Source organism: Somniosus microcephalus, chromosome 14 (assembly GCF_052327205.1).
Source record: "Somniosus microcephalus isolate GS21.2 chromosome 14, FLI_Smic_1.0, whole genome shotgun sequence".
Lineage (NCBI taxonomy): Eukaryota > Metazoa > Chordata > Chondrichthyes > Squaliformes > Somniosidae > Somniosus > Somniosus microcephalus.
The window spans coordinates 124,956,650-124,983,901 of NC_141000.1; the positions used below are offsets into that span (position 1 = coordinate 124,956,650).

Sequence of the window (27,252 nt, forward strand, 5' to 3'; positions counted from 1 at the left end):
AATTCTCCAGCTCTGCCTCGACTGCTGGACGAATTGCGTATGGCACCGGCCTTGCCTTAAAAAACTTGGGAATTGCCGCATCTTCCACTTTTATTGAGGCGGTGACGCCTTTCAAGGTTCCTAGTTCCTGTTGAAACACTTCTTTGGCGTTGGCCAAGATGTCTTTTAATCGTTCAGGTGTGACGTCATCATCATTTTTTTTCTTACTGGTCACCGTCAGTGCCTGAATGGAGTGCCAGTCTAAACGTATCTTCCTGATCCATTCACGTCCCAACAGCGGTGGACCACCATCTTGCAGAACGTATAAATACAACTTCTGTATTTCCTTGCCGTTGTATACAACAGGCACCCTTATTTTCCCTCTGGGGTATACTTTCTGCCCCGTATATGTCTTCAAGATAATGGATGTGTCTTTCAAAGGTATATGCGGAAATAGCCGCTCGTAATCCCGTCGACTTATGACGGTCAGAGCTGATCCTGTATCTAGCTCCATTTTAACTGGGGAACCCGCTATCGTGAGGGTAACCCAAATGGTCTGGTAATCTTCTTTGGCAATTACATTATGTAATTTGAGACAGCTTAGTCTCTTGTTTCTGGAGTCGCTATCGCTCTTCTGGTCTTCGGAGCTACTGTCCGTCATCATTTGTACCTTTCTGTACTTTTCCTTATTGATTTTTTTTCTGTCAGTGGATTTTTTGTTTCCAGATTGGCATACACGTGCAATGTGTCCCATCTTTCCGCATTGCCTGCATGCTTTGTCCTTGAACCAGCAGTCCCTCTTGTCATGGGTGGATCTGCCGCAGCGATAACATCTCTCGAAACCCCGTGTCATTTCATGGGTGCCGAAGTCCTGTGGCTTTTGCTGTATCTCTGCAGCTCCTCTTGCTGCTGCTTCGTATGATACAGCCACACTGAAAGCCTTGTCCAGTGTCAAATCTTTCTCAGAAAGTAGCCTTTTCTGTGTTCCTTCACTTAGGAGACCGCAGGCGAATTTGTCTCGTAGAGAATCTGCCAGTCCTGCCCCGAATTGGCAGTGCTTTGACAGCTTTCTTAATTCAGTGAGGTAATCAGCGTTACTTTCATTCTTGTGCTGATTCCTCCTGAAGAATTTGAATCGTTCCGCTATCAACAGCGGTGTTGGGTTTAAGTGCTCCTGTAGGGTATCAACAATCTCCTTAAAATTCTTGTCCATCGGTTTGGCTGGAGTGATTAAGTTTTGTAACAGCCCGTATGTCCTTGCGCCCATCAGATTTAGAAGTACCGATGCCTTTTTATCATCCTCTACTTCATTCGCTGTGCAATATACCTCCACTCTTTCCACATATGTGGTCCACTCCTCTATATCACTATCGAAAGCAGTAATATTGCCAGTCTTAGGCATCCTGAAAATCAATAATAGCGCCTCCCGCGCTTTCCTTTCTTCCCTGCCGAGAAAAAAATGGCGCCTCCCGCGCTTTCCTGCCGCTGCTGACAACGCTGTTCTCCGCGGTTTTTATTTACACAGATATTTTTAATAGTTGGAGACTCGTTCCCGCCGGACTCTCTGGGACTTTTCCCTCCCTCTGCTTGGTCCGAACGCCAACCTGCTTTGCAGAGCCGGCCGTCTCCCGAGTGCTCCACCCTCCGTCTCTGTTTGCCTCCGCCTTCCGACTCGCTGCTCGGCCCCGCTGCAGAGCCACCCGATCGAGCCCCAGCCCGCCGACCAGGAAGGATTAGTGCAGTACCTGCCACCAGCCCGGCTAGCTGGTGAAACCACAGTTTTTTGTTTCTTCTTTTTTTTTTCTTCGACCTTCGTCTGAGGAATCGATCTCCTTGAGGTGCTGCCGAATTGCAGGTAAGTCCGTTTCCAATTCGTCACCACTGTTGTATCCGTGTGTTAATGGAGACACGGAATGCAGGAGTTGGTTTAACAGGTGTTTACTGAACAAAGTCTGGAGGTGAACTAAAAGATACAAGACACTATACAGGCTTATATACCCGAGTGGTCACTACCGGTATTACAGTACACAGGGGCTCTTAAAGGTACATACACTACAATGAGGCTCACACCTAAACTACAACAACTGAGAGACTGAATGGTGCCGGTGCCAGTAGACTCATATCCTGCTGCCTTAAAAAAAAAGGGAAAAATCGGGCAAGCAAAAAAAAATGTTTTTTAAGTATTTATTCAGAGATTTGTTTGTTAGTTTCGCTTTTTTTTTGCAGGTCTTGATCCGGCGGGACCTCTGTTCACTGGAAAAGCAGTGGAAGACAGACTGGATCCCTCTGATGCTCAGTTCGTTGATGTCCTACACACAGACATCGATGGTACTCTTATTTTCTCCTCTCCACGTGATTAGATACATATTAAAATTATAATTTATTTAGAGGGTGGTGCATTGAAAATTATTTGGAGCCTCAGCTTATTTGGGATCTAGCCACGCAGTGCGTTCCTGATGTCAGCTCATGCCCGACTATCCCATCGAAGCCCATCCCTCTAGTACTCGAACTGTCCCATCGAAATCCATCCCTGTAGTACCCTAACTCTCCCATCAAAATCCATCTTGTAGTACCTGAACTGTTCCACTGAAGCCCACTCCTCTAGTACCCTAACCCGCCCATTGAAATCCATCTCTCCAGTATCCTAACCCACCCATCGAAATTGATGCCTCTAGTACCCCAACTCTCCCATAGGAATACATCCTTCTAGTACCCCAACTCTCCCATTGAAATCCATTCCTCTAGTACCCTAATTCTCCTATTGAGGTCCATCCCTCTGCTACTCTCATTCTTCTATCGAAGTTCATCTTATTTCTATATTGGTGGCATCATTATTATAAAAATAGCATTTAAAAAATAATGTTTCTGCCTGCAGCTCTTGGCTACCAAGAATTCTTGGGGCATATAGATTATTATGCCAATGGAGGGACCGACCAACCGGGCTGCCCTATGACTATATTGGGAGGTTCGTATTGGCACTCAGCCTTATTCTCATTTTACATTTCTTTTGCAATTGTAGTTAACTTGTCGCTCAACATAAAAGGTCACGCTGTTCCCCAAGCAGGTCTACCAACTCTTGCAAAGTTGGCCAGAGCCTCTCATGATTTCACGCCCTCCTAATCTTCTGCACGCAAACATGGTGTCATTGGCAATTCGCAACATCTTTCTTGCTGTTTCTCACCGGAAAGTGAGAGGAAGCAAGTGGATGCAGGGTCGTTGAGTACATTCAAGGCTGAGATCGATAGATTTTTGGACTCTTGGGAATGTGGAGATTGGGCGGGAAAGTGGAGATGAGGTCGAAGATCAGCCATGATCTTATTGAATGGCGGAGCAGGCTCGAGGGGCCGTATGGCCGACTCCTGCTCCTAATCCTTATGTTCTTATGGATCGCGATGGAGATGGGAGCTGGAGCTATCCCAACATTCAAACAGATAGTGAAAGGTCTCCATTAAAAAGATAGGAGCCATTATTTTAATAGAAGGCTTTTACTATTGCCGTGAACGCTGGGCTATTCCCATCTTTCCATTGTCAGCCTTGGCTCAGTGGGTAGCACCCTTGACTCTGAGTCAGCAGGTTGTGGGTTCTAAGCCCAACATCAGAGACTCGAGTGTATAATCCAGGCTGACATTCCCAGTGCCAGTGCTGCACTGTCGGAGGAGCCGTCTTTCCGATGAGACGTTAAACTGAGGCCCTGTCTTTCCTCTCAGGTGGACATCAAAGATCCCATCACACTATTTGAAGAAAAGCCGGAGAGTTCTCCCCCGTGTCCTGGCCAGCAATCTGCCCTCACCCAACATATTATCTGGTCAAGTTTCTCATTGATGTTTGTGGGACCTTGCTGTTTGCAAATTGGCTGGCGTGTTTCCCTACACTGCAGCAGTGACTACACATCAAAAGTAATTCGCTGGTCATTCTGAGGTTGTGAAAGGCGCTATATAACTGCAAGTCTTTTCTTCTACTTTCCCTAATTTACCAGCAAGAGAAAGTGGCCACAGATCCAGCAATTGGGCAGAAGAAGCAAAGGAGACAAAAAGGAAGACAGAAAAAGTCTGGGGAAAAAGGATAAGAAAGAGAAAGGATGGATATGTTAATGTTGTGTCGCGATCCCCTGTGGCCTGTGTGACAGGATTAGTTTATCCCTTTGACCTGTGTTTATATAACTCACATGAGTTGGTGCATAAAAATCTCACACCCTTGTCGACAGCTCTGCTTAAAATTAAAATTGTAGTCAAGTGATGCAAGTAGGGCTTTGATGTGCCTTAATTCGACTGTGAAAATGTTTAATCCTTCGCCGAGTTATTCCTTCTATATCCGTTAAATTCTTCATTGTTTTCATCAGTTCAATATTTCATTAGCAGCAGCTGGGATTCAATTATCAACCTTCAGAATTTCTCCCAAACAATTCTATTTGTGAACATAGATAACCACAGTTTTGATGAAAAAATTCCTGTCCCCTAAGATCATAAGCTTATTTTTTTTTATTCAATCACGGGATGTGGACGTCACCGGCAAGACCAGCATTTATTGCCCATCCCTACAACTGAGTGTCTCGCTCGGCCATTTCAGAGGGCAGTTAAGAGTAAACCACACTGCTGTGGGTCTGGAGCCACATATAGGCCAGACCGGGTAAGGGCGGTAGATTTCCTCCCCTAAAGGACATTAGCGAACCAGATGGGTTTCTATGACAATCCGGTAGTTTCACGGTCACCATTACTGATACTAGCTTTTTATTTATTCCAGATCTAATTAATTGAATTTAAATTCCCCAGCTGCCGGGGTGGAATTTGAGCTCACGTCTCTGAGATCATTAGGCCAGACCTCTGGATTACTTAGTCCAGTAACATAACCACTGTGCCACTATACCCCATAACCTGAGGTGTGCTGTGAGCTGCAGTAACTGTAACAGGCCTCAGTGATTCCATCATGCATTCCGCTTCTTTCCCTGAATGGTGGAACAATACCATAAAGAACTTGAACTCGCATTTCTCCAGCGCCTTTCACAACCTCAGGACATCCCAAAGCGCTTTGCAGCCAATGAAGTACTTTTTGTAGTGTAGTCACTGTTGTAAGGTAGGAAATGCGACAGCCAATTTGCGCACAGCAAGCTCCCACCAATAGCAATTAAATAATGACCAGATAACATGTGGAGCGAGAAGCAGAGTTAAAGTTTCAAGTCGATGACCTTTCGAAAGGTCATCGACCCGAAACGTTAACTCTGTTTCTCGCTCCACAGATGCTGCCTGACTTGCTGAGCATTTCCAGCATTTCCTGTTTTTATTTCTAAGTTAGAGATGTAACAGATATTAAGCAAGTGCAGGGGCAGGGAAAGGGGGGAGTGGAGGAAAGAACAAAAGGGAAGGCCTGTGATAGGGTGGAAGGCAGGAGAGATTAAATGACAAAAGGGATGATAGTACAAAGCGAAAGGAGATGGTAATGGGACAAGTAAAGAAAGAAAGGATGAGTCTAGAAGAGGTGTAAATGGGAATAGCAGAAACATCAACAGTTCTGACGAAAGGTCATCAGCCTGAAACGTTAACTGTTTCTCTCTCCACAGATGCTGAGTATTTAAGCATTTTCTGTATTTATTTCAGATTTCCAGCATCCACAGTATTTTGCTTTTGTTTTGGACCAGACAACCTGCTGCTTTAGTGATATTGGTTGAGAGATAAATATTTTCCAGGACATTGGGGGAGAACTCCCCTGCTCCTCTTCTAAACGGTGGCTGTGGTATCTTTTACGCCCACGTGAGAGAGCAGACGGGACCTCGGTTTAACATCTCATGTGAAAGACGGCATCTCTGACGGTGCAGCACTCCCTCGGTACTGCACTGGAGCATCAGCCTAGATTTTGTGCTCAAGTAACGTTTACATAAATACCGTACTGACAGACCATACCATTCAGGTTAAAACTATTAGTCACATTTATTCGTAAGAATTAAATTTGTACAGAAGGAAAAGAAAGCAAGAAGAGACTGATTTATTTATAAAAACAATGAAGATTTGGTTCCACTTACTAGAATTTCAAAATTTCTTCTCCAATGTTTCTTACAAACAAGACTTCCAAGTATGTTGTTTGGACATGGGCGTGGCGTATAATACTGCCCATCCCACAGAGCCCAGCATTGTCAGAGATACAACTGGAAACTGGTTGCTGTAATTATAGTCATTCTCTCTCTCCACCTTGAGTGAGGGGGAGAATTCCTTGGCAGCACCAATGGAATTGTGGCATCTTACATATTGACTAAGGAGCAGCATAAATGGTGTCTTTTTAAAAATTCATTCTCTGGATATGGTGTCCCTGGCAAGGCCAGCATATTTTGCCCATCCCTAATTGCCCTTGAGAAGGTGGTGGTGAGCCACCTTCTTGAACCGTTGCAGTCCGTGTGCTGAAGGTGCTCCCACAGCGCTGTTAGGGAGGGGAGTTCCAGGATTCTGACCCAGCGACGATGAAGGAACGGCAATATATTTCCAAGTCGGGATGGTGTGTGACTTGGAGTGGAACTTGGAGGTGGTAGTGTTCCCATGCGCCTGCTGCCCTTATCCTTCTAGGTGGTAGAAGTCGCGGGTTTGGGAGGTGCTGCCGAAGAAGCCTTGGCGAGTTGCTACAGTGCATCTTGTAGATGGTGCACACTGCAGCCACGGTGCGCCGGTGGTGGAGGGAGTGAATCTTTAAGGTGGTGGATGGGGTGCCAATCAATGCCGGTCTGTGTGGATATATGAGGGGTGGACTGTTCCAATGCAGTTTGTAGTTTACATAAAATTACATAGAAGCTGCGCCACGGAAACATTGCATTGTATTTACAGCACAGAAACAGACCTTTTGGCCCAACAGGTCTAAGCTGGAATAACAACAGAAAATGCTGGAAATACTCAGCAGGTCAGGCAGCATCCGTGGAGAAAGAAACAGAGTTAATGTTGTGTATGTAATATGTGTGCTACTTTGAACCTATGGACAGGACTGCACTACTTGTTGGGCGTAGTGATACGCAGTACCACTCCTGGCCATAGGGGTATAAATAGTACTGTGGGTACTGATCCCCCTCAGTTCCCGCCTGTGGGCATGAAGTAAAGACCTACGTATAGTCCCTACCTCCAACCAGTAAAGACCTGTTTTATTGTTACTGATTAAGTCTGAGTATTAATTACTTGAACAACTCACAGATTTAACACTGGCGACGAGTCTGATTTGGACCCTGCGGCAGTCACTCCACGGCAGCTTCGTCCACAGCCAGGACGTTGCAGAGAGGTTTCCACCCTCTCCACCCCACTGGAAGACATCCTGACCTCAGAGCCTCCATCGGCGACCGTCAGCTTCTTCTCCAGCTTGGCGGTGGGTAAGCCGTTGTCTGAGCCGGGCAGCGACGCGACAGGCAGTCGACCGCGTTGGCCGCACGAACGGGGCTGGGGGAGCTGGAGGAATAGGGCGCGAGAGCCGCTTCGAGCGGGAGGCATTTCAACGGAGCGATCGCATCTCCTGATAAGAGCCGAGAGCCGCTTCGCGATCCAGCGATCGCATCCGCTGATAAGAGCCGCACTCGGGCGATCGCGGCGAAGATAAGGGCCGCACTTGGGGGCTGAAGGGAGACGGCGTTGGGGGACGGGTGAAGACCGCCAAGCGCGGGAAAACCGCCATTTTGTGGGCGGAGGACGACGGCAAGAGCGGGAAGCCGCCATCTTGGATAGCAGTAAAAAAAAAAAAAATCTGAGAAATTGCAAATCTACAATGCCTAAACACGGGAATATTAGCACCTTTGATAGTGACCTCGAAGATTGGGCTATATATGTTGAAAGAGTAAAAAATTATTGTAAGGCCAATAAAATTCGTGACCAAGATAAAGCTCTAACATTATTAAATTTAATGGGTGCAAAGACATACGGGCAATTGAAACACCTGTTATCACCAGATGAACCGGCGGATAAGACGTTCGATGAGATTGTTACTGTCCTGAAAGATCATCTAAACCCCACGCCGCTGATGCTAGCGGAACGATTTAAATTTTACGACAGAAGGCAGCTACAGCATGAAAGCAATGCTGAATATTTGCTGGAATTGCGTAAATTAGCGAAATATTGCCAGTTTGGAACGGGACTGACAGAGGCACTTCGAGACAAATTTGTGTGTGGTTTATTTAAACAGGATACACAAAAGCGACTGCTCGAGGAGAATGAGCTGACGCTTGAGAAGGCGGTCACTATGGCAGCAGCACACGAAGCCGCAGCGAGAGGCACGGCAGTAATGCAGCTACGGTCACCGGAGCTCAGTGCACACAAATTGGGTGTGAGTTCTGGCAAATGTTATCGTTGTGGAAAGACAACGCATGATCAGAACCAGTGTTGGTTTAAAAACCAAGAATGTAGAACTTGTGGTAGGCTTGGACATATAGCTAGAGTATGCAGGTCAGCGAAGAAGACCAGCAACAAGAAGTCACCGCAAGGAAAATACGCAAAGGTACACAAGGTGACCGAACAGGAGTCCGATTCAGACGCTAGCAGTAATGAACTGGCTAGCTTAAGAGTACTCAACGCTGGTAAGGGTGCAGACCTCCAGACAATTTGGGTCACTCTTCAGATAGAAGGAGTCCAAGTAAAACTGGAATTGGACACTGGATCGGCATTGACGGTCATAAATAAGAAAGATTACGGAAAGTTATTCCAACATATTCCCCTACAGGATACGGGGATTATATTGGAAACATACACGGGGCAAAGAGTGTACCCCATCGGGAAAATAGAGGTTGCAGTGGTCCACAAGGGCGAAGACAGTCAAATAATGGACTTATATGTGATATCTGAAGGAGGTCCTCCACTACTAGGACGGGAGTGGATTAGGAAAATGAATATGGACTGGCATTTCCTACAAACAATAACGAGTGAGAACTCGGTGAAGATAGTCGGCCCAGACTCTGGAACGGATGATGGTAAGCCCAACTCAGGTGCAAAAGACAAAGTTTCAGCACAGAATTCCACTGAGCAACAACAACATAGTTTAACTGTGGATTCTGAGTCTGGCAAGTCTACTGATGTGCCCATTTCTGAGGGACACCGGGCTCGAACTCAACTCCATTTCAAACTACAACAGCAATTAGAACAAATGCTTCGCCGTTGTGAGCAAGAGTTGAATGCAACGAAAGAGTTCTTTGATATAGAGTTGGAGAATCTGGAAAGACAACAGAAGCAGCTGATGGAGAAAATGGAACAGGAGCACACAAAACGTCTGATGTCAGAGGAGTTAACGGTCAGCCAACTCCTGCATATGCTGAAGGACAGGACTCTGAAATGGGAAAAACTTGAACACGAACTTCAATATTCAAATGAAAGGGGTTCGGAGCTCTCAAAGGTTATTGGAAGAGCTGAGGTGGCAACACAGACTGAGATGACTGCAACAGAGCAGCCCTTGGATGCCAAAAGTACGCTGACTCACGTCAACGTAGAACAACAGACCGCTGAAACAGCTGCTCCGGTAGAGGGATTGCATAGTCTGATCAATCAATCTCCAAAGGAAGTTGAAGTATTAAAATCACAAATGAGGTCACTAGTAAACGACTTGCTGAAAGCCCAGAAAAAGCTGGATGAAGAGGTACGCATGAAGAAGTCTCTTCAGGAAAGATGTCTGGACTTGGAACAAAAGCTGGCTAACGCCCAGCTGGGTATGGAGGAAATAGAAGACCCTCTCGCTGGCCTAGATCAGGACGACACCGAATATTACTATGTCCTGTCCTGCCCAACTTGTAACTTCGACTCCCACCATACAGAAATCATGGAGGAGCACCGAAAGTCTACGGAACATCGGGAGAAGGTGGCTCTACTACGGAAAAAGGAGGGAGAGAAGGAGGAACTGCGCATGCAGCTGGCAGCTGACAGTGGAGCCCAGAGAGTCTCCAAGAAGCAGAAAAGGAAAAGTCGAAACAGAAGATGACCCATCTGAACCATTAATACCTCTACCAGATCACACACGTGGTCCCTCCGAACGGAGCCAATTCAGTTCGGAAGTTCAAACTGTTAAATCCATGGAAGGACTATTGAATGAGTCACTCCAGCAACGTGAACCGACTCCACCACAGAGATTGAATCTGTGAACTGTTTTCCGCAGAGACTGAATCTGTGATCTGTTTTGACATGAAGTTATCTATGTATCTATGTTATTCTGTTATGTAAACCTGAAGTTATATATGTATATATGTTATTACGTTATGTTAAATGGGGAGATGACTGTAAAGCTAGGAAGGGAGGAATGTTGTGTATGTAATATGTGTGCTACTTTGAACCTATGGACAGGACTGCACTACTTGTTGGGCGTAGTGATACGCAGTACCACTCCTGGCCATAGGGGTATAAATAGTACTGTGGGTACTGATCCCCCTCAGTTCCCGCCTGTGGGCATGAAGTAAAGACCTACGTATAGTCCCTACCTCCAACCAGTAAAGACCTGTTTTATTGTTACTGATTAAGTCTGAGTATTAATTACTTGAACAACTCACAGATTTAACAGTTAATGTTTCAGGTCTGGGACCCTTCATCAGAACTCAAGGTCTAAGCTGGTACTTGTGCACCACACGAGACTCCTCTCACCTTACTTCACCTAATCCTATCAGCATATCCTTCTATTCCTTTCTCCCTTATGTGGTAGTCTAGATTCCCTTTAAATGAATCTATACTATTTGCTTCAACCACTCCCTGTGGCAGCGAGTTCCACATTCTCTCCACACTCTGGGTAAAGAAGTTTCTCCTGAATTCCCTATTGGATTTATTAGTGACTATCTTATATTTATGGCCCCTAGTTTTGGACTGCCCCACAAGTGGAAACGTCTTATCTACGTCTACCTTATCAAACCCTTTCATAATTTTAAAGGTCTCTATTAGATCACCCCTCAGCCTTCTCTTTTCTAGAGGAAAGAGCCCCAGCCTGTTCAATCTTTCCTGATAGGTAGAACCTCTCAGATGTGGTATCATTCTTGTAAATCCTTTTTTTTTGCACCTTCTCCAGTGCCTCTATATTTGTTTTAGTAATATGGCGGCCAGGACTGTACGCAGTACTCCAAGTGTGGTCTAACCAAGGGTCGGTACAAGTTTAACATCACTTCTCTGCTTTTCTTGCACGTGCCTTTGTTTAACTATTGTGTTACCTCCAGGAAAAAAGTATGTGGTGTGCGACCATCAAAGATCTGTCTATCTGTATATAAACTCCATGACCTCAAGCTGTAATATCACCACTTATCCTTGTGCATCGTACAAAGAATTCCTGGATGCCAGTTGCACACAGCGTGATAGTACCTATCCTATATTTGGTAAGAAAGATCTTTCTGGAGCATATTTTTTGATTTGGCCAGTTATCTCCTCTTCTTACCCGCCAGCACTGATTCTTGTTGGGGTATGGGTTCCATAGGGACTAGTCACCTTCTGCTCCCCCTCACCCAACCTTAATGTGTCAACCCAGATAGGGACAAGAGTGCAGAGACTAGAGCGTGTTCTCCTTCGAGCAGAGAAAAGAAAAAGAAAGATCTTGCATTTTTTTAGTGTCTTTCACGACCTCAGGACGTCCCAAAGCGCTTTACAGACAATGAGGTACTTTTTGAAGTGTAGTCACTGTTGTGATGTGGGAAACGCGGCAGCCAATTTGCTCACAGCAAGCTCCCACAAACAGCAATGTGATAATGACCAAATAATCCATTTTAGCGAGGTTGATTGTGGGATAAATATTGGCCCAGCACACCGGGGAGAACTCCCCCGCTCTTCTTCAAAATAGTGACCGCGGGATCTTTTACATCCACCTGAGAGGGCAAACGGGGCCTCGGTTTAACATCTGATCCAAAAGACGGCACCTCCGACAGTGCAGCACTCCCTCAGCACTGCACTGGAGCGTCAGCCTAGATTTTGGTGCTCAAGTCTCTGGAGTGGGACTTTTAATAGAGGTTTAAGAGGGGAGATTTAATAGAGGTGTTCAAAATTATGAATGGTTTTGATAGAGTAGATAGGGAGAAACTGTTTCCAGTGGCAGGAGGGTCGGTAACCAGAGGACACAGATTGAAGATAATTGGCAAATGAACCAGGGGGTAGATGAGTAGACAATAGCAAAATACTGCGGATGCTGGAAATCTGAAATAACAACAGAAAATGCTGGAAACACTCAGCAGGCCAGGCAGCATCCGTGGAGAGAGAAACAGAGTTACCTGAAACGTTAACTCTGTTTCTCTCTCCACGGATGCTGCCTGGCCTGCTGAGTGTTTCCAACATTTTCTGTTGTTATGGGAGATGAGGAAAATTTTGTTTGCACCGCGAGTTATGATCTTCAACGTGCTGCATGAAAGGACGATGTATGCAGATTCAATAGCTGGATAAATACTTGAAAGGAAAAATCTGCAGGGCTATGGGGAAAGAGCGGGGGAGAGTGGGTCTAATTGGAGAGCCCTTCCAAATTGTTGGCAGAGGCACGATGGGCCGAATGGCCTCTTTCTCTGCTATGTGTTTCTATGATTCTATAGTGTGTGCTGGGCACCACAATCGAGCTCGACCCTGTAATTAGAACAGAACGTAAAAACTAGGAGCAGGAGTAGGCCATACAGAGCCTGCTCTGCCATTCAATAAGATCATGGCTGATCAACTCCACCTTCTCGCCCTATCCCCATATCCCTTCATTCTCTTAGAGTCCAAAAATCTATCGATCTCAGTCTTGAATATACTCAACGACTGAGCCTCCACAGCCCTCTATGGTAGAGAATTCCAAAGATTCACAACCCTCTGAGTGAAGACATTTCTCCTCATCGCAATCTTAAATGGCCGACCCCTTTATCCTGAGCCTATGCCCCCCTAGTTCTAGTTCTTACCTGTTGATCACATGTGCTCATTTTTCAGTAGGGCTGAGTGGAAAGCAGTCAAGAATGGGGGGGGGGGCCTGCTGACTTGTAACGATCAATAACATGTCATTCTATAGTGGACACTAGGTGGAGCCGTAGAGCTGTGTAGAGCTGGATATAGCTGTATGTATGTACAAGACTACACTAGTGGCATAGTGGTTAGCACTGTTGCCTCACAGCGCCAGGGACCCGGGTTCGAATTCAGCCTCGGGTGACTGTCTGTGTGGAGTTTGCACATTCTCCCCGTGTTTGCGTGGGTTTCCTCCGGGTGCTCCGGTTTCCTCCCACAGTCCAAAGATGTGCGGGTTAGGTTGATTGGCTATGATAAATTGACCCTTAATGTTAGGGGGATTAAATACATGGGGTTACAGGGATAGGGTGGGATATGTGTTGGTGTAGGGGTTACGGGGATTGGGTGGTATATGTGTCAGTGCAGGCTCGATGGGCCGAAATGGCCTCTATCTGCACTGTGGCGTTTCTGTGACTTCTGTGATTTCTGTGACTACCCAGCTGTATATATAGTAAGACTACATTACCCATGAGGCACTAGGCTACCCACAAGGCAGCAGTCAAGATGGCAGCCTGCACACAGGAGCACACATGCTGCATCTCTACAGATACTGTACCTAGAGAACGTGTACTGAATAAATAACTAGCTAGAAGCTATCTGTGTTCATAATAAGAATGTCTAGTTATGCTCATTTTTCAGTAGGGCTGAGTGGAAAGCAGTCAAGAATGGGGGGGGGGGCCTGCTGACTAACATGTTATCCCTTCCCCAACCCAAGTGCAGTGAGCGCTCCCTACTGCTGCATCAGCTGTGATCAGCTTACTCCGCACAGACCCGATCGAACTAGGACCTGCTGGTCTGTCTCTGAGCATTGTGCAAAATCAGAATACCTTTCAAGAGTGTCAGCTTGGCTCAGTTGGTAGCACTCTTGCCCCTGAGGTAGAAAATCATGGGTTCGAGCCCCACTGTGCATTTAATCTAGGCTGGCATTTCACTGCAGTACTGAGGGAGTGCTGCACTGTCAGAGGAGCCATCTTTTGAATGAGACGTTAAACTGAGGCCCCGTCTGCCCTCTCAGGTGCACGTGAAAGGTACCACGGCATTATTTGAAGAAGGACAGGGGGAGTTCTCCCCGCTGTCCTGGGGCCAATATTTATCCCTCAACCAACATCACTAAAACAGATGATCTGGTCATTATCACATTGCTGTTTGTGGGAGCTTGCTGTGCACAAATTGGCTGCCGCGTTTCCTACATTACAACAGTGACTGCGCTTCAAAAGCACCTCATTGGCTGTAAAGCACTTTGGGACGTCCTGAGATCGTGGAAAGCACTGTATAAATGCAAGGCTTTCATTTAGTTTAGAAATATTCACATGTAGCATAAGCAGGCTATACTGTGAGGAGCCCTGAGATCTGATCTGTAATTTGGTATATCCCATGCAATAGACACTGTTATTCGCCATTGGCTGCTCCTTGTTTATCCTTCACTAATCCTCAATGTTCAACTTCTCCACACTGGAATGCAGGGTACCACATTGACAAGTGGAAAAACACCAGCAGTGTAATGAAGTTTCCAAATAAGGTGTTCTTTCAAACATCCACAGAAGAACCATTTTGCAGTAAGTAGTTTTCTAATGTGTATTTTGCACTGTAAGAACATCAGAACACAAGAACTTTTAGGAACAGGAAAAGGCCCAACAACCCTTCGCTTTTATCATGGACCAACCTCACCCACCTTCTCACCATATCACTCACATCCACCTACCCACTTTCTTATATATTTCAATCCCACCTACCCACCTTCTCCCCATATCCCTCAATCCCACCTTCCCACCTTCTCCCCTATCCCTCAATCCCACCTTCCCACCTTCTCCCCTATCCCTCAATCCCACCTTCCCACCTTCTCCCCATATCCCTCAATCCCACCTTCCCACCTTCTCCCCATCCCTCAATCCCACCCACCCACCTTCTCCCCATATCCCTCAACCCCACCTACCCACCTTCTTCCCCTATCCCTCAATCCCACCTACCCACCTTCTCCCCTATCCCTCAATCCCACCTACCCACCTTCTTCCCCTATCCCTCAATCCCACCTACCCACCTTCTCCCCTATCCCTCAACCCCACCTACCCACCTTCTCCCCCTATCCCTCAATCCCACCTACCCACCTTCTCCCCTATCCCTCAATCCCACCTACCCACCTTCTCCCCCTATCCCTCAATCCCACCTACCCACCTTCTCCCCTATCCCTCAATCCCACCTACCCACCTTCTCCCCATATCCCTCAATCCCACCTACCCACCTCCCCATATTCCTCAACCCACCTACCCACCTTCTCCCCATATCCCTCAATCCCACCTACCCACCTTCTCACCCTATCCCTCAATCTTTTCTCTTCCGAGAAATACATCCGATTATCTTAAACACATTTACACTGTCTATTCTGGTCATCTTCCCTGATAACTTATCCCCCAATTCTATTTTCCATAGTGTAAAAAAGCGACCCCCCCCCCATCGCACCCCTCCTCCCCCCGGCAAAGGCGTTCATCACTGGCCCTGAAGAAAGCTGCCCACAGAGATCTTGCAATCCCTGTGTGGCGAGAGGTTTGGCTTTTTCGACACGTAAGAGATTGCAGTGCCATATAATGGGGAATCCTTAGCGCGCTCTGCTGTGACATCAACAAGCTGTGGGACAGTAAACTGTGAGGAGAACACAAAGAGTCTGCAAAGAGATACAGACAGGTTAAGTGAGTGGGCAGTAAGGTGGCAGATGGAGTATAATGTGGGGAAATGTGAGGTTATTCACTTTGGTAGGAAGAATAGAAAACAGAATATTTTTTAAATGGTGAGAAACTTTCAAACGTTGGTGTTCAGAGAGATTTGGGTGTCCTCGTGCAAGAAACACAGAAAGCGAGCATGCAGGTACAGCAAGCAATAAGGAAGGCAAATGGCATGTTGGTCTTTATTGCAAGGGGGTTGGAGTATAAGAGTAAGGAAGTCCTGCTACAATTGTACAGGGCCTTGGTGAGACCACACCTGGAGCACTGTGCACAGTTTTGGTCTCCTTATCTAAGGAAGGTTGTACTTGCCTTGGAGGCGGTGCAACGAAGCTTCACTAGATTGATTCCTGGGATGAGAGGGCTGTCCTATGAGGAGAGATTGTGTAGAATGGGCCGATACTCTCTGGAGTTTAGAAGAATGAGAGGTGATCTCACTGAAACATACAAGATTCTGAGGGCGATTGCCAGGGTAGATGCTGAGAGGTTGTTTCCCCCTGGCTGGAGAGTCTAGAACTAGGGGGCATAGTCTCAGGATAAGGGGTCAGCTGTTTAAGACTGAGATGAGGAGGAATTCCTTCACTCAGAGGGTTGTGAATCTTTGGAATTCTCTGTCCCAGAGGGCTGTGGAGGCTGAGTCGTTGAGTATATTCAAGGCTGAGATCGATAGATTTTTGGACTCTAGGGAAATCGAGGGATATGGAGATCGGGCAGGAAAGTGGAGTTGAGGTCGATGATCAGCCATGATCTTAGTGAATGGCGGAGCGGGCTCGAGGGGCCATTTGGCCGACTCCTGCTCTTATTTCTTATGTTCTTATAAGCAGCCAATCACAATGCAGAATTCTCATAGATAGGGAACCAGGAAGTGAAGAAGCTGATTTTATTCTGATTTTTAAAAATGTTACAGAGAGCAAAACAAAGATTGGGGCTCTCTCATGGAGAAAAGGCAAACCTGAAATAAGTATGAACAAACTGTTAAAAAATATAAAAATTTTATTTTAAGTTTCTTAAAAATTGTAATTTTTATCATAACGGAGATATTTGACACCCCACAAACTTAAAATTAGTTTTCTGGGCCATTACCTTTGTTTAGCAGTCAATACACTGTTAAAAATCCAGTTACACCTAACCCAACAAGGACTAACATTGAAAGGGGTGTTTAACGGGGATATTATCACGTAAAGGCCCAAGTTTTTGTCAGTTTCACTGATTACACTGATTGCCGGCTGTGGGCGGTGGAGGCCACCGCGCAACCACTGACCGCAACTTCAGGATTTCTGCATTTAGATATATAAGCGCTACATCCTGAAGTTGCGGTCAGTTTCAGAGGGGTAGTGACAGCGAATGCTGTTTGTTCGCCGTTATTACCCACCACAAATTCCGGGTCATCAGTGACTATATTATATCGAGGACCACTAGTTTTGGATTCCCCCAGAAGTGGAAACATCTTTCTCTACGTCTACCCCATCGAACCCCTTCATAATCTTAAAGATCAGGTCACCCCCTCAGTCTTCTCTTTTCCAGAGAAAAGAGCCCCAGCCTGTTCAGTCTTTCCTGTTAAGTATAACCTCTCAGTTCTGGTACGATCCTTCTAAATCTTTTTTTTGCACCTTCTCCAGTGCCTCTATATCGTTCTTGTAATATGGAGAGCAGAACTGTGTGTTTAAATATTCTTTCTTTCTTCTCATCGTGCAGTGTACCATTACCTTTTGGACATCGTCACTTGGAACCAAAATACCAGAAGAGGTTACATTACAATTGGGCTAACTGGAGAAAATGGAACCGTGGCCAAATCGGAAGCCAATCAGTGAGTACACTGAGCATAGTTACAAATGGACCGTCCACTTGGAAACTTCCATCACAGAGGAACTTTCCCCAGAGGCATCAATTGTCTTTTTATTCATTTTTGTATTGCACCCCTCATTTCATTTGGACGGTCTCACTGCTGTGAGGCAATGCAAGAGCACGTGCAGTGACACAGAACATAGCAACAGCAACAGCTAACACCACAAAGTGATATATGTGCAGATATCGTCCTCTTTATTTCAGTACACTGGTAATAATTGCATAGTATTTACATCACAGGAACAGGCCATTCGGCTCAATTGGTCCATGTCGGTACACGAGCCTTCTCCCACCCTACTTCATAAAATCATAGAATCACAGAGTGGTTACAGCACAGAAGGAGGCCATTCGGCCCGTCGAGCCCGTGCCAGCTCTCTGCAAGAGCATCTCAGCTAGTCCCACTCCTCCGCCCTTTCCCCGTAGACCTGCAAATATATTTCTTTCAGGTGCTTTTTGAAAGCCACAATTGAGTCTGCCTCCACCACCCTTTCAGGCAGTGAATTCCAGATCATAACCACTCGCTGCATAATTTTTTTTTTCTTCTGTCGCCTTTGGTTCTTCTGCCAATCACCTTAAATCTGTGCCCTCTGGTTCTCGACCCTTCCGCCAATCGGAACAGTTTCTCTCTATCTACTCTCTCCAGACCCCTCATGATTTTGAACACCTCTATCAAATTTCCTCTCACTCTTCTCTGCTCTAAGGAGAACAATCCCAACTTCTCCAGCCTATCCACGTAACTGAAGTCCCTCATCCCTGGAATCATTCTCGTAAATCTTTTCTGCACCCTCTCTCAGGCCTTCACATCCTTCCTAAAGTGCGGTGCTCAGAATTGGACACAATACTCCAGTTGAGGCCAAACCAGTGTTTTATAAAGGTTCATCATAACTTCCTTGCTTTTGTACTCTATGCCTATATTTATGAAGCTCAGGATCCCATAAGCTTTTTTAACCGCTTTCTCAACTTGCCCTGCCACCTTCGACGATTTGTGCACATATACCCCCAGGTCTCTCTGTTCATGCACCCACTTTTAGGATTGTACCCTTTAGTTTATATTTCCCCTCTTCATTCTTTCTACCAAAATGTATCACTTCGCATTTTTCTGCATTAAATTTCATCTGCCACGTGTCCGTCCATTCCACCAGCCTGTCTATGTCTTCCTGAGGTCTATCACTATCCTCCTCACTATTCACTATACTTCCAAGTTTTGTGTCATCTGCAATTTTTGAAATTGTGCCCTGTACACCCACATCCAAGTCATTAATATATGTCAAGAAAAGCAGTGGTCCTAGAACCGACCCCTGGGGAACACCACTGTATACCTTCCTCCAGTCCGAAAAACAACCGCTCACCACTACTCTCTGTTTCCTGTCACTTAGCCAATTTTGTATCCATGCAGCCACTATCCCTTTTATTCCATGGGCTTCAACTTTGCTGGCAAGACTATTATGTGGCACTTTGTCGAACGCCTTTTGGAAATCCATGTACACCACGTCAACTGCATTACCCTCATCAAAGAACTCGATCAATTTGGTTAAACACGATTTGCCTTCAACAAATCCATGCTGGCTTTCCTTAATTAATCCACACTTGTCCAAGTGACTGTTAATTTTGTCCCTGATTATTGTTCCTAAAAGCTTCCCCACTACCAACGTTAAACTGACTGGCCTGTAGTTGCTGGGTTTATCCTTATACAGTACCTTTTTTTGAACAATGGTGTAACATTTGCAATTCTCCAATCCTCTGGCACCACCCCCATTTCTAAGGAGGATTGGAAGATTATGGCCAGTACCTCCGTGATTTCTTCCATCACTTCCCTCAGCGTCCTAGGATGCATCCCATCTGGTCCTGGTGACTTATTTACTTTAAGTACAGCCAGCCTTTCTAGTACCTCCTCTTTATCAATTTTTATCCCATCCAGTATCTCCTCTACCTCCTCCTTCACTATGACTTTGGCAGCATCTTCTTCCTTGGTGAAGACAGATGCAAAGTACTCATTTAGTACCTCAGCCATACCCTCTGCCTCCATGCATAGGTCTCCTTTTTGGTCCCTAATCGGCCCCACCCCTCTTCTTACTATCCTTTTACTATTTATATGCCTGTAGAAGACTTTTGGATTACCTTTTATGTTGGCTGCCATTCTATTCTCATACCCTCTCTTTGCCCCTCTTATTTTCTTTTTCACTTCTCCTCTGAACTTTCTTTATTTAGCCTGATTCTCAGATGTATTCTCGACCTGACATCTGTCATACGCGCTCTTTTTCTGCTTCATCTTACTCTCTATCTCTTTCGTCGTCCAGGGAGCTCTGACTTTAGTTGCCCTACCTTTCCCCCTAGTGGGAATGTACCTCGACTGTACCCGAACTATTTCCTCTTGAAAGGCAGCCCATTGTTCAAATACAGTTTTGCCTGCCAATCTTTGATTGCAATTTACCCGGGCCAGATCTATTCTCATCCCACTGAAATTGGCCTTCCTCCAATTAAGTACTTTTACTCTAGATTGCTCCCTGTCCTGTTCCATAACCTTATGATTCTATGATCACTGTTCCCTAAATGTTCACCTACTGATACTTGCTCCACTTGACCTACCTCATTCCCCAGAACCAGATCCAGCAATGTCTCCTTCCTTTTTGGGCCAGAAACGTACTGATCAAGAAAGTTCTCCTGAACACACTTCAGAAATTCTTCCCCTTCTCTGCCCTTAACACTATTACTATCCCAGTGTAGGAACTGGGGTTCCTAGCCGAAGAATTGAGATCGACTCAGAAAATCAAAAACAATAAAATTTAATGAACAAACGAAGCTGCACAGGAAACTGTAGGATACAATGCAAATAGGTCTGGTCTGCTTGAAAGCCTTGCTGGAAACTGCTAGAAGGTTCCGAGCTCAACTGCTAGCAGGTTCCGAGCTCAACTGCTAGAAGGTTCCAAGCTCTACTGCTAGAAGGTTCCGAGCTCTGACGTCATGACGCCATCACGTTCTTCCCGCCGTTGAGAGATCACGTGACGGACGGCATGACGTTATCACGCGGAGTACAGGAAAGAAGCCCCAGTACAGTTAACAGATACATTAAAGGTGCAGCCCCCAGCTGTACTACATTGCTGTAAAAGGAATTATATACAATTGTCCGTAATCCTCTGGTGGTTCTGCCACATGCGCCCCCCAGAATTGCTTTTAACAGAGAAGGTAAGGCGAGAAGGGGGTCTGACGAGTCTGTCCGACCGACTGCGATACCCCGGCAGCTGGAACGGAGCGCTAGAAGACTGATGCGCCATCAATTACTCAAAAGACTGAGGTTAAGCGAGTAACAATCAGGCTTTTATTAACTAAAGAATGAAGGTCTTGTCTCGAGTGGTCGACCCATCCACAATACTAAGGGACTGAGAGGTAGTCACTTATATACCTGGAATAGTGGGAGGAGTCAGCCGAGGCATGTCCAGACCTGTACCTAGTGGAAGACACATACACATACAGACAGGTATAACAGTGGTTTACCACATTCACCCCTTGTTTAAAAATGAGTCCGGCGGGGTGAAGTGTATTTAAAAGTTCGCGTATTGGAGTCTCTCCGGAGGTCTTGTCTGCCGCTGTGATCGACGTGGCGACGGCAGGGGTGGTGGAGCTTCCGGCGTCGCGTCCCGTGTAGGCTGGGGCCCTGGAGTGTAGTCCTCGTGGGTGACGGTCCAAGGCGAGCCGGCTGCTGGGGTTGTATATCGGGTCGTGGGGGGGGGTGGTAATGGGTAGTGGGTTACAGCGGTCCCCGAGGGTGCGAGGTCTCGTATGGAGACTGTGTCCTCCCGCCCGTCCGGGTACGCAATGTAAGCGTACTGGGGGTTGGCGTGGAGGAGGTCGACCCTCTCGACCAGGGGGTCCGTTTTATTGGCCCTCACGTGTCTTCTCAGTAGTACCGGCCCTGGGGACGTCAGCCATGGCGGTAACGATGTCCCCGATGTGGACTTCCTTGGGAAGACAAACATTTTCTCGTGAGGGGTGGCATTGGTGGCAGTGCAGAGCAGTGACCGAATCGAGTGGAGCGCATCGGGGAGTACCTCCTGCCAGCGGGAGGTCGGAAGGCCCCTAGACTTTAAGGCTAGTAGGGCGGCCTTCCAAACTGTTGCATTCTCTCTTTCCACCTGTCCGTTCCCCCAGGGGTTGTAACTGGTGGTCCTGCTTGTGGCTATACCCCTAGCGAGCAGGTACTGGCGGAGTTCGTCGCTCATAAACGATGAGCCCCGGTCGCTATGGATATAGCTGGGGAAACCGAACAGGGTGAAGAGGCTGTTCAGAGATTTAATGACCGTGGCACTGGTCATGTCCGGGCAGGGGATAGCGAACGGGAACCGGGAGTACCCGTCAATGATGTTGAGGAAGTACACATTGCGGTCGGAGGAGGGGAGAGGCCCTTTGAAATCGACACTCAGGCGTTCGAAAGGGCGAGTGGCTTTTATCAGGTGGGCTCTGTCTGGTCTATAAAAGTGCGGTTTGCACTCAGCGCAGACTTGGCAGTCCTTGGTCATGGTCCTGACCTCCTCGATGGAGTAAGGCAGGTTGCGGGCCTTGATGAAGTGGAAGAACCTGGTGACCCCCGGGTGGCAGAGGTCATTGTGGAGGGTCCTCAGCCTATCGATCTGCGCGCTGGCGCAGGTGCCACGCGATAGGGCATCTGGGGGTTCATTGAGCTTCCCAGGCCGGTACAAGATCTCGTAATTGTAGGTGGAAAGTTCGATTCTCCACCTCAAGATCTTGTCATTTTTGATTTTGCCCCTCTGCTTGTTGTTGAACATAAAAGCAACTGAACGCTGGTCAGTGAGCAGGGTAAATCGTTTTCCGGCCAGGTAGTGCCTCCAATGACGCACAGCCTCCACGATAGCTTGGGCCTCCTTCTCGATCGCGGAGTGTCTGGTCTCCGGGCCCTGGAGGGTTCGTGAGAAGAATGCCACAGGTCTCCCTGCCTGATTAAGGGTGGCGGCCAGAGCGAAGTCGGATGCATCGCTATCCACCTGGAAGGGGATGGATTCGTCCACTGCGTGCATGGTGGCTTTGGCAATGTCTTCCTTGATACGGTGGAAGGCTAAGCAGGCCTCTGCCGCCAAGGGAAAAGAGGTGGACTTGATCAGTGGACGGGCTTTGTCTGCATAGTAGGGGACCCACTGAGCGTAGTAGGAAAAAAACCCTAGGCACCGCTTCAGAGCTTTTAGGCAGTGGGGCAGTGGGAGTTCCATAAGGGGACGCATCCGGTCCGGGTCGGGACCGATGACCCTGTGTTCCACAACACAGCCAAGGATGGCGAGGCGGTCTGTGCGGAATATGCACTTCTCCTTGTTATATGTCAGGTTCAGGAGTTGGGCGGTGCGGAGGAATTTCTCGAGGTTTGCGTCATGGTCCTGCAAGTCATGGCCGCAGATGGTCACATTATCTAGGTAAGGGAAAGTGGCCTGCAGCTCGTTTTGATCGACCATCCGGTCCATCTCCCTTTGGAAGATGGAGACCCCGTTAGTAACGCCGAAGGGAACCCTAAGGAAGTGATAGAGGCGGCCGTTTGCCTCAAAAGCAGTATACTGGCGGTCTTCAGGGCTGATGGGGAGCTGGTGGTACGCTGATTTCAGGTCAATGGTCGAAAAGACGCGGTACTGCGCGATCTGGTTGACCATGTCAGCTATGCGGGGTAGTGGGTAGGCGTCCAGCAGAGTGTAGCGGTTTATTGTTTGGCTGTAGTCGATGACCAGGCGTTGTTTCTCGCCGGTCTTAACGACTACAACCTGGGCTCGCCAGGGGCTGGAGCTGCCCTCAATAATCCCCTCCTGCAGGAGCCGTTCCACTTCGGTTTTGATGAAAACCCTGTCCCCGGCACTGTATCGCCTGCTCTTTGTGGCGATGGGCTTACAGTCGGGGGTGAGGTTAGCAAACAGTGGGGGGGGGGGGTGGGACTCTGAGTGTGGAGAGGTTGCATCTGGTGCGCGGCGGGCAATTTGGAGGCTGCTGGCTGCGGACTGTGAGTGGGGGGAGGGGGCCACCGTACGCCATCGTAATGCTTTTGAGGTGGCACTGGAAATCCAACCCCAGTAGAACGGCAGTGCAGAGGTCGGGCAGGACCAGAAATTTAAAATTATTGAACACAGTCCCGTCTACTACTAGTGTCACCACGCAGTAGCCGCCGATGTCCGCTGACTGGGACTCGGAGGCCATAGAAATCCGCTGGTGCGCAGGCAGGACTGGGAGAGAGCAACGCCGCACCGTGTCGGGGTGGATGAAGCTCTCTGTGCTCCCGGAGTCAAAAAGGCAGTTTATTGCATGGCCGTTTACCTTAACGTCCATTTTGGACCGAGCTAGCTGGTGCGGTCTCGTTTGGTCCAGCGTCACAGAGGCCAGCGTAGGGGTCGGTGTGTCGCTGCGAGTATCAGATGGCGGGGGGTTGGCGATCTGCTGCGTCCCGGCTGGTGTCCAAGATGGCGGCGTCCATGATTCCCATGTGGCTGGAGTCATCCAAGATGGCTGCTGCTGCGGTGGTTCGCACATGGCTGGGGAGGCCCAAGATGGCAGCCCGCACGGCCCACACGCGGCGCTGCTGGCGTTCGGGGTGGCTTTGGCCTTGCAGACGCTGGCGTAGTGTCCCTTTTTCCCGCAGCCCGAGCAGGTCGCATTCTTCGCCGGGCAGCGCGCTCTGGGGTGTTTGGCCTGGCCACAGAAGTAGCATTTCTGGCCTTGGGATACTGCTGTCTGGCCTTGGGACACTGCTGCGGTAGTTGGGCCGTTGTTGGGCTGTGGCTGGGGTGGCACAGTGCTATGGGGCTGTCCTACCGTGTCCCAGGTTGTCGTTCCCCGCGGCGTCCACGGTGCAGAGGAGTAGGCATCCATGCCCCGGAAGGCTGCGTCCAGCGTTAGTGCGATGTCGGAGGCTTTGTCGAGGGTGAGGTCACTCTGCTCCAGCAGTCGCTGTCGGGTGTAGTTGGACCTGTGGCCCGCTACGAAGGCATCCCGGATCAGTTCCTCCGTGTACTTAGTGGGCGTTACCGCCTTACACCCACAGGCCCGGCCAAGCACAGACAGTGCTTGGAGGTATTCCTCAGTCGATTCCCCAGGTTGTTGCTTGCGACTCCCCAGAAGGTGCCTAGCGTATACTTCGTTCACAGGGCGCGTGTACTGGGTCTTGAGGAGCTGGAGGGCGGCTGTGTACGAGGTCGCATCCCGGATGACTGAGTACACTCGGTGGTTCACCTTGGAGAACAGGACAGACAGTTTGTCCGCATCCGTTTCGACTGCAGTGGAGGCAGTCAGGAATGTCTCGAAGCACGTGAGCCAGTGAGCAAACTTGGTGGAAGCGTCCGCTTCCCGACTGTCCAGGTCCAGGCATGCTGGTGTGAGGATCTTCTCCATTATAAAAAATTTAGTTAATAAAATTGATGCGCCATCAATTACTCAAAAGACAGGTTGAGCGAGTAACAATCAGGCTTTTATTAACTAAAGAATGAAGGTCTTGTCTCGAGTGGTCGACCCGTCCACAATACTAAGGGACTGAGAGGTAGTCACTTATATACCTGGAATAGTGGGAGGAGTCAGCCGAGGCATGTCCAGACCTGTACCTAGTGGAATACACATACAGACACAGACAGGTTATAACAGTGGTTTACCACAAAGACGAAACTGGCCGTTGGCTGTGGTTGGGATGACGCCGCAGGCGGAGGAGAAGAAGAGGCCAGCTGTGGTCGACCCGGTGAGGCGGGCACTGGCGACTCGGCGGATGACTGTGGCTGTACTGGACCGGCAGTCGACGGTGGACGACCACGACGAGGCGGCTGAGCGGTGACGACTGGTTCGCTCTGATCCAGATGCGCCGGATTCAACCGGTCGATGGAGATGTGGTCAGGCTTACCGCCGACGTCGACTGTGAAGGACTTGTCACCTGACGAGATGACGCGGAATGGACCTGTGTAAGGTGGTTTGAGCGGGTTTTTGTGAGCATCCTGCCGAATGAACACATATTCTGCACTCTTAAGATCCACCGGGACATGGGAGCGCTGCAGGTCATGATGCGACGTAGGCACTGGGATGAAATTCCTGGTGGCTGACGAGCTGCTGAGCTGGGGACCAGGGTTCCGTGTGAGGAGGAAGAAAATGGCCAGGCACTCTGAGTGGTTGGCCGTAAACCAGCTCTGCTGAAGAAGAATGCAGGTCATCCTTAGGCGCCGTGCGAAGACCTAGCAGCACCCAAGGGAGCCTGTCCACCCAACTAGGCCCACGGAGACTAGCACGCAGTGCGGCTTTAAGGGACCTGTGGAATCTTTCACACAGACCGTTCGCCTGTGGATGGTAGGTGGTGGTACGATGAAGCTTGGTGCCCAAACCTTGAGCTACGGCGTTCCAAAGCTCAGAGGTAAATTGAGGCCCCCAGTCGGAGGAGATGTCAGCCGGTATCCCGAACCGAGCTACCCACGATGAGATGAAGGCTCTGGAGACGTCTGCCGCTGTGGTGGCAACCAAAGGAATTGCCTCTGGCCACCTGGTGGTGCGGTCTACCACGGTGAGGAGGTGAGTGTACCCGCGAGAGGAAGGGAGAGGACCAACCAGGTCCACGTGCACATGGTCGAATCGACGCTCCGGAACCGAAAAAGTAGCGACTGGGGCCTTAACATGGCGTTGTATCTTGGACTTCTGGCAACTCACGCAGGTATTGGTCCAGTCACGGACGTCGAGATGCATGCCCTTCCAGACGAATTTCTTTGCCATGAGTCGTTGTGACGCTCTCATGCCAGGGTGTGACAACCCGTGGATAGTGTCGAAAATTCTCCTGCGCCATTCGACTGGAACGATTGGACGTGGGATGCCCATCGAGATGTCACACAGGAGTGTGGTCCCTGCGGCCTGGAAACTGACATCAGCCACTTGTAAGCTGGAAGGTGCGATCCGGTATGCCTGCACTTCAGGGTCTGCCTTCTGTTCTTTTGCCAAACCAACATAGTCGACTCCCAGGTGTATTGCGTGGAGCTGGGTGCGGGAGAGACAATCCGCCACCAGGTTGTCTTTGCCCGAGACATGTTGTATGTCGGTTGTAAATTCAGATATGTACGTAAGATGACGTTGTTGCCATGCTGACCATGGTTCTGCTGTCTTGGCCATCGCAAAAGTAAGTGGCTTGTGGTCTACAAAAGCTGTGAATGGGCGTCCTTCCAGTAGGAAGCGAAAATGGCGGATGGCCAGAAACAATGCCAGCAACTCCCTATCAAAAGTACTATACTTGCGTTCGTTCTTCCGCAATTGGTGGCCGAAGAAAGCCAGTGGTTGCCATGTGCCGTTGACCCACTGCTCCTGTACTGCCCCGATGGCATAATCAGATGCGTCGGTGGTAAGGGCAATGGTTGCGCCTGGAAGGGGATGTGCCAACATGGTCGCAGCAGCCAAAGCGTTCTTAGTGTCGAGGAAAGCCTGGTCCATCTGGGGTGTCCAATCGATTGGGTCTTTGCCCGATTTACCTCTGAGGGCCTCGTACAAAGGTTGCATCAACAATGCCGCCTTGGGGACGAACCGATGATAAAAATTGACCATTCCCAGAAATTCCTGGAGGGCCCTGACGGTCTGAGGAAAAGGGAACGAGGTGACTGCTTCCACCTTCGTGGCCAGCGAGACGGCGCCTTCTGAAGTGATTCTGTGTCCCAGGAAATCAATGCTGTGCAACCCAAACTGGCACTTGGCCGGGTTGATAATAAGGCCATGTTGGCTGAGATGAGAAAAAAGGATACGCAAGTGTGTAATGTGTTCTTTCGTGCTGTTACTGGCAATAAGGATGTCGTCTAGGTAGACGA

At 48.4% G+C, this 27,252-nt stretch overlaps 1 protein-coding gene across 2 annotated transcripts in view; it reads left to right on the plus strand.

Moving 5' to 3' along the window:
• LOC147107909 (lipase member H-like) overlaps nt 1-27,252 on the plus strand; it is a 69,447-nt gene that overhangs the window by 31,697 nt on the left and 10,498 nt on the right. Inside the window, exons 4-8 of one of the 2 annotated variants that reach the window (XM_086007297.1) lie at nt 2,206-2,307; nt 2,855-2,944; nt 11,108-11,263; nt 14,363-14,455; nt 17,309-17,420. In XM_086007297.1, the coding sequence (XP_085863423.1) occupies nt 2,206-2,307; nt 2,855-2,944; nt 11,108-11,263; nt 14,363-14,455; nt 17,309-17,420 (553 nt within the window). The remainder of the gene's footprint in view (nt 1-2,205; nt 2,308-2,854; nt 2,945-11,107; nt 11,264-14,362; nt 14,456-17,308; nt 17,421-27,252) is intronic. The other variant, XM_086007298.1, reaches the window with a different exon arrangement.